At 45.6% G+C, this 12,930-nt stretch overlaps 1 protein-coding gene across 1 annotated transcript in view; it reads left to right on the forward strand.

Moving 5' to 3' along the window:
• The window catches only part of afap1l1a (actin filament associated protein 1-like 1a), a 161,152-nt gene that overhangs the window by 54,390 nt on the left and 93,832 nt on the right, over nucleotides 1-12,930 (forward strand). The window contains exons 8-9 of the mRNA XM_085996172.1: nucleotides 3,316-3,495; nucleotides 11,031-11,114. Of these exons, the coding sequence (XP_085852298.1) occupies nucleotides 3,316-3,495; nucleotides 11,031-11,114 (264 nt within the window). The remainder of the gene's footprint in view (nucleotides 1-3,315; nucleotides 3,496-11,030; nucleotides 11,115-12,930) is intronic.

Here is a 12,930-nt window from a genome sequence, read left to right on the forward strand (position 1 = left end):
TAGACTGGAGTACAGAGGCATGCGCACAGCTTATATACCGGTGTGGTTACTGCCGGTACTACAGTATACAGGAGCTGTAAAAAGTAGTTCTGACTTAAAGCACATACACTACAGTGATGAGTTAGCAACCAATTATGGCCCAACTATAATAACGGATCACAATAGCAAAATACTGCGAATGCTGGAAATCTGAAATAACAACAGAAAGTGCTGGAACCACTCAGCAGGTCAGGCAGCATCAAGGAGAGAGAAACAGAGTGAACGTTTAAGGTCGAAGGGTTTGACCCGAAACGTTGACTCTGTTTCTCCTCTCCTCAATTCTGCCTGACCTGCTGAGTAATAATGGATCAGTTCACCATGTCTTCATCACCATTGCTACAGGAAAAGGACATGGTGGTGCTGAGGAGGAAATCCAGGGTGATGCATTGTGCACTGATGATAGATGATGGGAGCTAGTTGGTACAGGGTACAGCTGGTCCACTATGCAGAGTGCATTTTGAGTTATATATAAGGATACAGGCCCTATTTTAACATCAGAATCTCCCATGTAACATATAAAGTGTTGAAATTTCAGAGAAAACTCACTCTGCTCTGTTGCAACAAGGTTGCCTAAAATCAGTCTCGGCAGTGTACCTACCCCTTACTGTGTACTATAGTGATCATTCTATTTCTCACATTAGCCATTCTTGTGGCCTGTCCAAGAGCAAATTCCATTCTTTGCCAAGTAAGGCTGAATTGTGGTTGTTTTTGTCCTGTGGATATATGCTCACTAAAATAAAATTTTCACATACCTTTTGATGGTATTTAAGAATATATTTTTTCTAAATTATTGCGGCAGAAACTTCTGCTTTCCTCTTGGTCAGGAAGAATGACTGGGGTGAGCTCATCATAAACATCCCTGTACCACACACCGTAAAATCAGAATACAGGTGGGGTGGAATGCATTCCTGCAGACTGCTTGCTGAGTGTAGTTTGATGGCAAGTTGGACAAGAGTTCCTGAAATGTAAAGATATCTCTAACTTTAAAGTTAAGGGACAGATTTGGAAGATTCCTAGTTAACAAACCTTTAATGGGCAAATTTCAACTGTAGACATCCCCTCTAAAAACACCCATCCACCACTTGACTGAAGCAGAACACACACACAGTGCTGACACAGATTCAAGCCCTTCATTTGTGCCAGCTTAGGTAGCACTATGCAGTGCTCGAAGGGGTAAATGGGGCCCGGCATGTTACTCAATATGATAAAATGACCACACATGTAAACTAATCAAGCTACTGTCAGTCTGAACAACAGAGCAGTGAAAACTGTAAAGAGAAAATTAATTCAGTTCATAGTTTGAATCAAATCATAAACATGCTTGTGAGGTCCAAGGAGTTTTTTTTGTTCTTGGTTGAGACTGGGCACAGCAAGAATTAATATTTAAATGCATTCAGCTTAGAAACCTGAGACAGTTTTAAAGTTTTAGTTTACATTTTTCACTGTATACTCCATTCTGACAGTACAGCATGATTTATGCACTTGCTGAACAGTGCTGTATTTAGTCTGTCGTCCTGATTTCTGTTGAAAAGACATGGCACAGTCTGGGTTATTTGTTCTGTTCTGCTCCCAGTTACAAGCTTAACTGCAAGTTTAAAACCAGGTCCCTATCTCACAATATAGCTTTAGTTGTTGTAATTAAAACATTCAGTCAGAAAACATACAGAAAGCTCAATTTCCTTTTGAACACATCTATAAAGTAAACATCTGTACATTACTTCTAAGTATCTCTAATGGTGTCAGTCACAAGGGTTTTAATTTTGGGGCTAATGCTAAAATCACATTTACAGTCACCTGAGACATTTGCTCTACATTAACCAGTTTGAAATACAAGTAGTTTCACTACAAATTCAATTCAGATTGCATGAATTGGTCTCTGAGGTGATATAGTGTAGGAGAATCTTTAGTAACAGGGGGAGAGCAGATCTCCAGTTAATGGCAGAGAAAGTAGAGAACATGGTAAGTCACTACATTGCAATGTAAACAATTGTTTTAAACTGCATTGTTACCAGTTCCATTAGTCCTTTTTCAAGCAAGAGCTGAAAGGAACTGATGTGCCTCAATAAATCCGAGACTCGATGTTAGCGAAACAAAACAAGGCTTTAATTGACTTCGAAGGTAACACACAGAGGAGAATGTATCTTCCATCCAGAGGTCTGCCGTACTGGATGTGCTGCAGGCTGGGCCAGCTTACATAGGAGCCAGGTATGGGCGGAGCCCTACACACAGTACAATACAATGGAAATGAAACTGAAACCAACCACAGTCACAGGCAGAGAAATACTGATGAGTGATGAATGGAATATTTCATCACAGGAACAATATACAATCATTCACTGTGGCACCAATGCAAGTGAGGTGTGTCCAAACACAAGAGTTAAATATTGCCTTCGGGCATTGTAGATGAATTTCCAGAGTTTTTTCCTAATTTGGCCTGAGTTTTTTTTGCCTCCCCCAGAAGGTTTCATGGCTGCATGAGTAAGGAGGATGAGGCTGATAGTGTACAGAAGTTACACCATGCCAGTACAGGACAGGCTCGATAGACCTGTCCTTTTCCGTATGTTCATATATTTAAACCTACAGGATCCCCTTTCTATCAGTTTCAAGTCATTAGTGTTATTCATGTACTTTGCAGCAAGATTGCTAAAAAATTCTGCTCCAGTCTAATAGAATAAAACTTACAGGAGAAAAAAATGTTTTCAAAAATTCAAAAAGATGATTTAAACTATTATATTTATATAAAGCAGTAAGTGATGAAGAAAATGAATATGGTAATTTATTGTAAGTGGATGTTAAGGATTAGTAAGAAATTGTATGCAAATTCTAACTGCTTGCTTATACTGGCTTTTGGAGGTTGATTGGATCCAAAATCTGATCTCTGTTTGATAATATACATCATGCCAGGCCAATGCCAGTTTCAAGGGGAGACTACCTCAGGGGTTAGCTTTTATGTAAGCACAAGGGTGCACACCAGTTCAATCCAAAGCGCAGGAATTGGACTCTGAAGTTCATATGGTGCAGGAAATTATTTTCAATGATAATCTGTTAAAACTTTCTACAGCTTTTTCCATACATCCGATTGGGAAAACTGATGGGATGCAAGAATGTGTTAGGCACATTTAGTAATTACTAATGTATTGGATAACCAACTGTCAACTCTATTAATACATACTTTTTATTAAGAGTTAGCTTGAAGGAAGTGATGAGAAAAAGTATTGCCAGTGGAGGATTCCCCTCAAAGAAATACAAAACAAATGGACATTTCTCTTTTCTTAGTGTTACAAGAGCTCCAAAGACCATCAGCCTCACATGGAGCTACCGCTGAACGTGTGCAATGTTATTTATGTGCCTAAAGACGGACGACGCAAGAAACATGAACTAAGATTCTCCCAGCCAGGAACAGAGGCACTTGTATTAGCAGTACAAAGCAAAGAGCAAGCAGAGGAATGGTTGAAGGTACTAGCAACAATTTGTAGGATCTGCATTACAAATCATGAATACCAAGGGGGAGAAATTCGGTATAGCCCCGTTTGGGGCGCTAGAATTGGCGCTGCGCAAATTTTATCGCTAGGCGCAACTTATCGCCACCTTGAGCGATATTGGGTTGCTGCGCCCCTCAAGGTGATTGCGGCATAAAATCAGGCACTGCACGGGACTCTTAAGGCACTAACCCGGCAGCGCTACTCAATTTCTCGGCGGCTGGGCGCAGCGCAGGTGCTGTCAATAATCGATTTCCCCGAGACATGCTGGCGCCGGCCAGCTCTTAAAGGGGTGGGTCAATTAGGATCAGCTGCCACACTCTGCGCCTTGCAGGCCTCAAAATCGGCACTGTGCATTCTGTGGCGTTCCAAACTTTCAACAGATGGAGAGGGTGAGGCAGAGAGCGGAGCGCTTTACCGATGGGGCATTGGATGCTTTGGTTGGCGCAGTGGAGCGCCGGCGAGCTGTGCTGTACCCCAACAATGGCAGGAGGCCTCATCAGAGCAAGTACCGCAGAGCTTGGAGGGAAGTTTGTCAAAGAGTCGCCTCCAGCAGCATCGTGCCCAGGACTCCTGTGCATTGCAGGAAGAAGTTCAACGACCTCACTCGGGTCGTTAGGGTGAGTGCCTTTTTTGCAATCATCTTCATCCCTCCATCTGCACCTGACTTTATGGCCAGAGGGTGCGCGAAGCCCCAGTGGCCATCTGTCAGCCAGCACACATGGCCCTTTCTGGAAACACACACGCACATTCAGCTCAGGGCATAATGTAAGGGCTATTCTACCATGGGGGGCATGTGATGTCAGCTCAGGGCATAATGTAAGGGTTATTCTACCATGGGGGACATGTGATGTCAGCTCAGGGCATAATGTAAGGGCTATTCTACCATGGGGGGCATGTGATGTCAGCTCAGGGCATAATGTAAGGGCTATTCTACCATGGGGGGCATGTGATGTCAGCTCAGGGCATAATGTAAGGGTTATTCTACCATTGGGGACATGTGATGTCAGCTCAGGGCATAATGTAAGGGCTATTCTACCATGGGGGGCATGTGATGTCAGCTCAGGGCATAATGTAAGGGCTATTCTACCATGGGGGGCATGTGATGTCAGCTCAGGGCATAATGTATCATCACTTCCCATCCTTTCTCCTGCAGGCCAAGCTGGCCAGGAACCGGAGGGAGCAGCTTCGTACCGGAGGAGGTCGGCCTCACCTGCAGACACTCATGGACCTGGAGGAACGAGTCCACCAGATTGTTGGAAGCCGGATGATTGGTCCTGTCACCACTGGAGCTGCCGACCCCATTGTGCACAGCGATGGTAAGGTCATCACCTTTTTGAACTCTCTCCTTCCACTTGTTCCCCCCACCAGCATGCTTTTTCACTCTGGACCAAAGTCAGAGCATTGCAGCACTCATGCATTCCTTGCTGCCACCCTGTCCTTTTGCTAAAGCCACTCTTCAACCTCCCTGCTTTCAGATGCTGCATCACCAGCTCGGGAGCCGGGCCCTCAAGCTGCCACTGCCACTGACTCCAGAGGCGACGGACCATCCGTACCACCCTCAGGCGAGCCAGCCCATCTGCAGACTGGGGATATTACTTCTCTGGAGGGGAGCGGGTGGGGAAGGCTCTGAGGAGGAACCAGCTCCAGGACCCAGCAGGCTGCAGCAATGCAAGGGGGGTAGGGAAACTCAGGGGCCATCTCCCCGGAGGGCGAGTCAGGCCGCGAGTACTGCTGCGCAGAAGAGGTGCGTGCCCTCGCAGAAATGAGTGCCCAGGCTCGGCTCAAGCACACTGAGCTCATGGCTGCAGTGGCAAGGATGCCTGAATCCATCGAGACACTGGCAAGGAGTGTCCAAGACTTCAGCGCAGCATAGGCAAGGAGTGCGCAGGACTTTGGGGCAGCACAGGCAAGGAGTGCGCAAGACTTTGGGGCAGCACAGGCAAGGAGTGCGCAGGACTTTGGGGCAGCACAGGCAAGGAGTGCGCAGGACTTCGGAGCAGCACTGGAAAGGACTGTCCAGGACTTCGGGGCAGCACTGGAAAGGACTGTCCAGGACTTCGGGGCAGCACTGGAAAGGACTGTCCAGGGCATCGGGACATCACTGGAAAGGACTGTCCAGGGCATTGGGACATCACTGGAAAGGACTGTCCCGGGCTTCACCGAAGCACAGGAAAGGACTGTCCAGGGCTTCACCGAAGCACAGGAAAGGACTGTCCAGGGCTTCACCGAAGCACTGGCACCTGCCATGCAAGTGCTGAGTGCTGCCACGCAGTCACTCGCTGGTCTCATGCAGATGCAGATTGAGGCCACGCGACCACTGACTGCTGCCACCCTCGCTGGACCAGGCAGGATTACCCGGAGCCCTTGCAGCACCACAGCAGGCCAGCAATCTGTGGACCAACCGATTGGTGCGCATGCTGCGGTGCTGCCCCGTCAGAGTGCCAGTGTGTCAGCCGACCACAGAGCAGGTGTCCGCTCTCAGGATGACAGCATTCCTCATGCCACCACTGGCACGTCTCCACTGCAGCTGCCACCTGCAGGACAGACTGCTTCCACCCATGCACAGTTGGAGCAGTCAGCATCCGGGCCCTCCAAGCCCAGAGGTCATCCAGGCCGTCCCTCAGGGGCATCTGCGCTTTTGGACAGTCAGCAGGCCTCCCCCAGCCTTGATGCAGCCACTGGGGTCCCATTACGAAGGAGTTGCAGGGAGGGAAGGGGCCGATCTCGCAAGTGAAGTAGATCACCATCAAGGGAGAAAGAGTAGAAGGTGCTGCTGAGACATCTTATTTGTAGAAATCAAGGCCGTGGATGCTGGTCTGAATGTTAGCAATGTTTTGGATAGTCTCCCGGGTGTGCGAGGCACCTGGTCTGAATGTTAGTTATGTTTTGGATAGTCTCCTGGGTGTGCGAGGCACTTATGTGTTAGAGTGTTAGTTTTGCTTTCTGTTGCCATTGCTTTGTCATGTTGGAAGGAAGCACATTTTGCAAAATAAACAAATGTTTTTATTTACATTGGCCATGTCTGCTATTTACATTCATATTGCCCTTCATAGGCTTTGGGTTATCAGAACGGTTCCATTCCTGCTCTTCGAATGGCACCAAGCATTCCGTGAGAGGGGCCTAAAAGCGACTTCTGATCAGCCTCTGACAGACGCCCCTTCCAGTTTGTGCCTCCCTCCCGTCTTGGTCCTCCTTCTCCTCCTCCTCCTCCTCCTCCTCTGCTGGTGCTTCAATGTCTGGTGGCATTGGCTGGGTGCGTAGGATAGCGAGGTTATGCAGCATGCAACATACAACCACAAAGTGGGAGACTCGCTCAGGTGAGTACTGCAGGACGCCTCCGGAATGGTCCAGGCAGCGGAACCGCTGCTTCAGCACGCCGATTGTATGCTCCACAATGTTCCTTGTCGCCTGATGGCTCACACTGTAGCGCTCTTCAGCAGGGGTGCTGGGCAAACGGAGCAGGGTCATCAGCCATGGGCACAGAGCATAGCCCTTGTCACTGAGAAGCCAGCCTCCTGGGTGAGCCGGGGCCTTGAAAAGGTCTGCAACTGAAGTCTGGCGCAGGATGAAGGCATCGTGGCTACTGCCTGGGAACTGCGCATTGACTGCGAGGATCAGCTGTCGGTGGTCACAGGCCAGCTGCACATTCAAGGAATGGAACCCCTTGCGGTTGCGGAACTCCTCCGGATTCAATACAGGTGCCCGCAAAGCCACGTGCGTGCAGTCAATGGCGCCCTGCACCATGGGGAAGTCCGCTATTGCTGCGAAGCCTTCTGCGCGTTCCCGCTGCTTGTCCAGTGTCATAGGGAAGGAGATGTACTGCCGCCTTCTTTTAAACAGGGCATCAGTTATTTGACGGATGCAGCAATGCACCGCAAACTGCGATATGTTGGCTATGTCCCCAGTTGTGGCCTGAAAGGAGCCGCTCGCGTAGAAGTTCAGGGCAACAGTCATCTTGACAGCCACCGACAGAGAGGTCCTGCACCTTATCTGAGGCTGCAGATCTGGCTGAAGCAGGTGGCACAGCACAGTCACCACCTCCTTTCTGAAGCGCAGCCTTCTGAGACACTGCTCCTCTAACATGTTCAAGTAAGAGAACTGCTGCCGGAAAGCCCTGGCAGCGTAAGGTCTGATGTGGCGACATCTGTTGGCCCTCCTCCGTCTGGCCATGCCTGCCCCTCTCTCCCTGCATCTCTGTGCCCTTTCCAGATGGTTCAGCAGCAGGACGTTCCCCTCCAATGCAGCCCCCATAATAATAGCGCACAAGAAAGTTTTCCCGTTGTAAATGCTCACCAGCAGCAAGGTGATGGTCAGAAGGCTGAAGTTCCTCTGGCCAGCGCTGGCTCACTGGTGAAATGGCTCTCAGAGTGCAGCTCCGCAACTCTGTGAAAGTCTCGAAGAAGTTGTGCTCCCAAAATGGCTGCCGCTTTTACACCAGTGCAGTCCCCTTTAAAGAACGCCCCCCCAGCCCGAGAGCGACTGGGGAACGTTCCAGGTAAGCTGTCCTTATTAGCGCCAGGCGGAACGGAGGGGGGCGCCACTGAATTTCCAGTCCGGGGCGCCAAAAAGGCATTGCACACTGAAATGACGTCATGATCTGCCTGCGCCCATGAGCGGGCGCTAAGATTTAGCGCCGGCACTAAAATCCACTCAACATGGGAAGAGGCGCAGGGTTCGCTGCGTCCAGGCGCTAGTTGGTTAGCGCCCCACTTCTCGGCCTCTTTAGGCGCTAATCGCTGGCGCTACCAACCGAATTTCTCCCCCCAAGACTTTTAAAGGGTACCATTGTGCAAAATACTCTCTTACGTTCTCATCCTTGTTTTCAAACCCCTACATGGCCTCGTCCCTCCCTATCTCTGTAATCTCTTTCAGCCCCACAACCCTCTCCCTGCCCCCCTGCACTCCACCCCCCCCCCCCCGGCCCGAGCCCCGTGATATCTGCGCTCCCCAAATTCTGCCCTCTTGAGCATCCCTGATTATAATCGCTCAACCAGTGGTGGCCGTGTCTTCAGCTGCCTAGGCCCCAAGCTCTGGAATTCCCTGCCTAAACCTCTCCGTCTCTCTACCTCTCTTTCCTCCTAATAGAATAAAACTCCTAAGGGAGTGAAGGGTTATGAGGGGCGGGCGGGGAATTGGAGTTGAGGCCAAGATCAGATCAGCCATGATCTTATTGAATGGTGGAGCAGGCCCGAGGGGCCAAATGAACTACTCCTGCTCCTACATCTTATGTTCTTAGGTTCTTAAGACGCTCCTTAAAATCTACCTCTTTGGCCAAGCTTTTGGTCATCTGCCCTAGTTTCTTCTTAAGTGGCTCGGTGTGAAATTTTTGTCTTATAACACTCCTGTGAAGTGCCTTGGGACATTTTACTACATTAAAAGGCGCAATATAAATACAAGTTGTTGTTGTTGTTCTGTCAATTTTGAATCATAAGATTTTTCTGGTTGATAGGAGCACATCAAACCTGCTATTACATTTCTGGCTATCATAGGCTAACAGGAGTTTCTGCAGAAGTATTCAAGTACCAGGTTACATCCAACTGTTGTGTTCAGTGTTTAGGAGCTGCAAATGTTTTGTTTGGAAATGAACAACTGAAACAATCTCTTACCCAAAGGACAGAGATTGAAGCGCTCATCTCCTTCACTTTCCTGATCACAGCAGACTGGAATAATCCTCAATGGACAACAGTGTCCTCTACAATGCTGACATTTCAACAAATTTCAAAAGTTCAAAGTGCCAATTTGGTCAGACTATCAATTTAGAATACAAAATGAAAATGAATACAGTAACACAGCATCCACTAATAATTTCTATCTGATGTACAGGAGTATATGTATTATTGTCCATTAGCCCTAACCCACGACCATATCAGCCCCTTAATAAAATTTCAAGATGTAGAGAGATGATTAGGGCATAACAGGTAACTATGTTTAAATATATTTGAGAAATCAAACACATGAGAAGTTTAATTCCTATATATTACAGTATTAGTATACTGTAATTAAAATGGGTGCCAAAATTGCCTCATTTGAAAAGAAATCTGTTAGGATTTTGAACTTGCTCTATAGAGACATATTCATTACTTTAAAATAGTAAAACTGGCTATTTGTTTAGAACAAAAACCAAAGGGTCCTTTTTAATAAGTTATAGTGTTATGTAACAAGAGATTATTTGTGACATCTTAGTCAAGGGCTTTCAAATCAAATTACAGTCGTTTTGCAAATTTGAGTAGAGGATTGATTCTGTTAGCCTATCACTGCAGTATGTTATGCTGAAACCTAAGAGAGCCTCTTTAAAGAAGTTGTATTCCTTCTATTGAAACTGTAGACGGCAAATTAAACCTAATTCGAATGAATTATCCACACGACTCTTCTTTAATGACTGAATATATCGTTCCTAATGGTGTTAGCAAACTTAATAAAGGAAACAAAAAAAGGATTACTACTCTCAGAAGAATAACCATTTTATTTGCAAGACTGTAAAGTCTGCACTGCTACATTCTGACTAAATCTGTTAGCATTTCCATGGAACGTCTTCAGAAGACTGGAGCAAATTAAAAGACTGTGTCCAGGAGATTTGATTTCCGTCAGTCCTGAACCATAGCTTAGGGAGGCTGAGAAAGAAAATAGACACCCTTTCTGGAGTGAATCTTGTTTTTATTGGTGTGGATCATAATTCTAATTATTTTTGTCTGATATCTGATCCATTTGAATTTTCCACTCTGGTGTTCCTCTGATTGTTCACAGCTTCTCCGAGGGCATTAGAGTATTGGATTATTTTAGTTAGGAAAAGCTTATCTCCCCATCGGCTTTTCAGATAGCTCGATCCCACACCAGGCCTGTATACGATGCTGTGAAATCCTTCTACGGTTTCCTTGCATTGTTTCACACATGGATTTCAGTGTTAAATCTTTTGAGAAATGCATGAAGTGGAACGATAAATCCAGACATAACCTCAGCAGATCTGACCACAGACAGGCCCTGGGTCACCAAAGAAGAAAAAAAGTGAAAGCTCATCTTGACTAACTGTTATATAGATAGGCAACTTATACACAAACCACATTTGCACAAATCAAATATACTCAGCTGTAAACTCTCCCCAGGGTGATGTTCCCACCCCCACCACCAAAATGATCATCACTCAACATAGTAAACTCGTCTTTCCTCTCGCTAATCCCAACATTTTGATACTGTAACCCCTTTTTAATTTTCTTTGCTCTTTTCTCAACTACTCTCACATGGTACTGTTCCATTACCCTATCTAAGCTATGCATTGTGCTCCAAATTGTCCCTCATTACTTTCAGTCAGCGTGCTTTCCTAATTTAAACTGCAATAGAGGTTCATTTTATGTTGCATTTACCTCACAGAGCTACTGCCAGTGGGAGCCCCAACTTCAGCGGCAGTAGTTTTAGATAAACTTCCGTTTGACTTCAATGGAAATAAAAAGCGGGCAAGATGTAAAATGGGCTGCCGATTTGCTGTGTCTCATGTGTTATGTTTTATTTATTTAGGTGATTAGGGACATATGCAGCCAGTGCAATGGAATTGAGGGATCAACACCACCACTTTTTCTACCAAAATTAGAACTGGAAAAGGTAAACGTAGGATACGTTTGTGTTTGAATGAATGTTTTATGCTTAATAAATGCACGAACAATTGCAGTTCAGACCAATTTCACTTCAAAAACATGAGTTAAAAATAAAGTGCATTATGTTGATGGTAAAAATGTCTGAAGAACTACATAAAACTGGGATAGATTATTACTGCAAGGAAGATTTAAGTGGCCTTCCAGTTTGGGACGATCCACTCTAAAAATCACTTTATAGACCCCCAAAGGACTCAATGGGTAAATGTACCGTGTGGTGTCATATAGTTCAAGAGGTCCCAAGTTTGGCACCTGTTATGTGTTGAGGTAGCTAATTTCAGCCTTGTCTACAGGAGGGAGTAAAAGACCAGGCATTGTTGCTGATTGCTTTCCAATCACCCCTGATAGTAAGTGCTTGTGTGAGGAAATAAGGTGAGGACAGTGTCAGGCTTGGCTTCATGGTTGAATGGCTGGCTGACACTGTTTTAGGCTCACGCATAAAGAATAGCCACATGGCAAAGTACCAGAAGGCTGCTGGTATCTGTGGATCCATTACCACAGCATGATTCATCACCTTCAGGAGACAAGGGAAGGATAAAGGGAAAATAAATGTTTTAATTTTTACCTACCTTTTATCTAATATCAGAATGGCACACAACATGATGCACATAATTAATGGAATTCTGGTTCGCACCCATGATTTTGTCCAGGTTGAGTTCCAGTTCCAGCTTTGCTGTTAGAATGAGGCAGGCAGGTTCCCCACAGGAGAGGAAGAGAAATCCCTGAGTACATCCCTTACATTCCACTTAGCAGCTGGTTGAAAGGTAATATCGGCAGAATCCAGGGAGCATCCCTTCTTTGATTGGGAAACTAGTACGTGTGGAACAGGGAGAGCTAAACTGGGAGAACTACTTCATTTATTTGGGGGAAATATACTTATCAATAAAACTGATAATAGCATTCACAGAAAACTAAAATAATAGGAGAATCTGAAAATAACCATTTTTACAAGCAGTCAAATATGCTGCTTTCTTGGTCTTACTGATGAATAGAAAGAGTATCTGTTTTGCTCTGTTGGCTAATTTTATTTTGACAATGGATTTACTGGCAAAACAATCACCATTTAGGGCTGAGATGAGGAGCAATTTCTTCACTCAGAGGGTGGTGAACCTATGGAATTCTCTACCACAGAAGGCTGTGGAGGCCAAGTCACTAAATATATTTAAGAAGGAGATAGATAGATTTCTAGACACAAAAGGCATCAAGGGGTATGGGGAGAGAGCAGGAATATGGTATTGAGATAGAGGATCAACCATGATCATATTGAATGGCGGAGCAGGCTCGAAGGGCCGAATGGCCTACTCCTGCTCCTATTTTTCTATTTTTTTTCTATTTCTTGACGTGTGTGTGTGTGTGTGTGTGTGTGTGTGTGTGTGTGTAGACAGAAAATGCAATGGTTAACCTTTTTCCCCAATATAATCAATCCACTAGACTATCAGCAAGTTTTCCAAGATTTGTTGTCATGATGTAAGCAGGAGCAGATATTTCTTTCAACAAACCTATTTGTGACTTGCTTTTTTTAAGAATCTGTTATGTATGTCCAATCTTAATAGCTAAGTAGCAAATAAATCACCCTCTGTTATTGCCTCACAAGTTCTAGCGAATGAGTTGGCAGCAGGTACATAATGACTTAATATAAATAGGGTCAGTAAAGATTCTTACGCATTTTCCTGCATTGAATATTGGTATTGACCAGATTTTTTTCTTTGCTGTACCATCAATCATTCAACAGCTGCTTCCATTTAATCTTGAATTACCAAACCACT

This window comes from Somniosus microcephalus, chromosome 8 (assembly GCF_052327205.1).
Source record: "Somniosus microcephalus isolate GS21.2 chromosome 8, FLI_Smic_1.0, whole genome shotgun sequence".
Classification (NCBI taxonomy): Eukaryota; Metazoa; Chordata; class Chondrichthyes; order Squaliformes; family Somniosidae; genus Somniosus; species Somniosus microcephalus.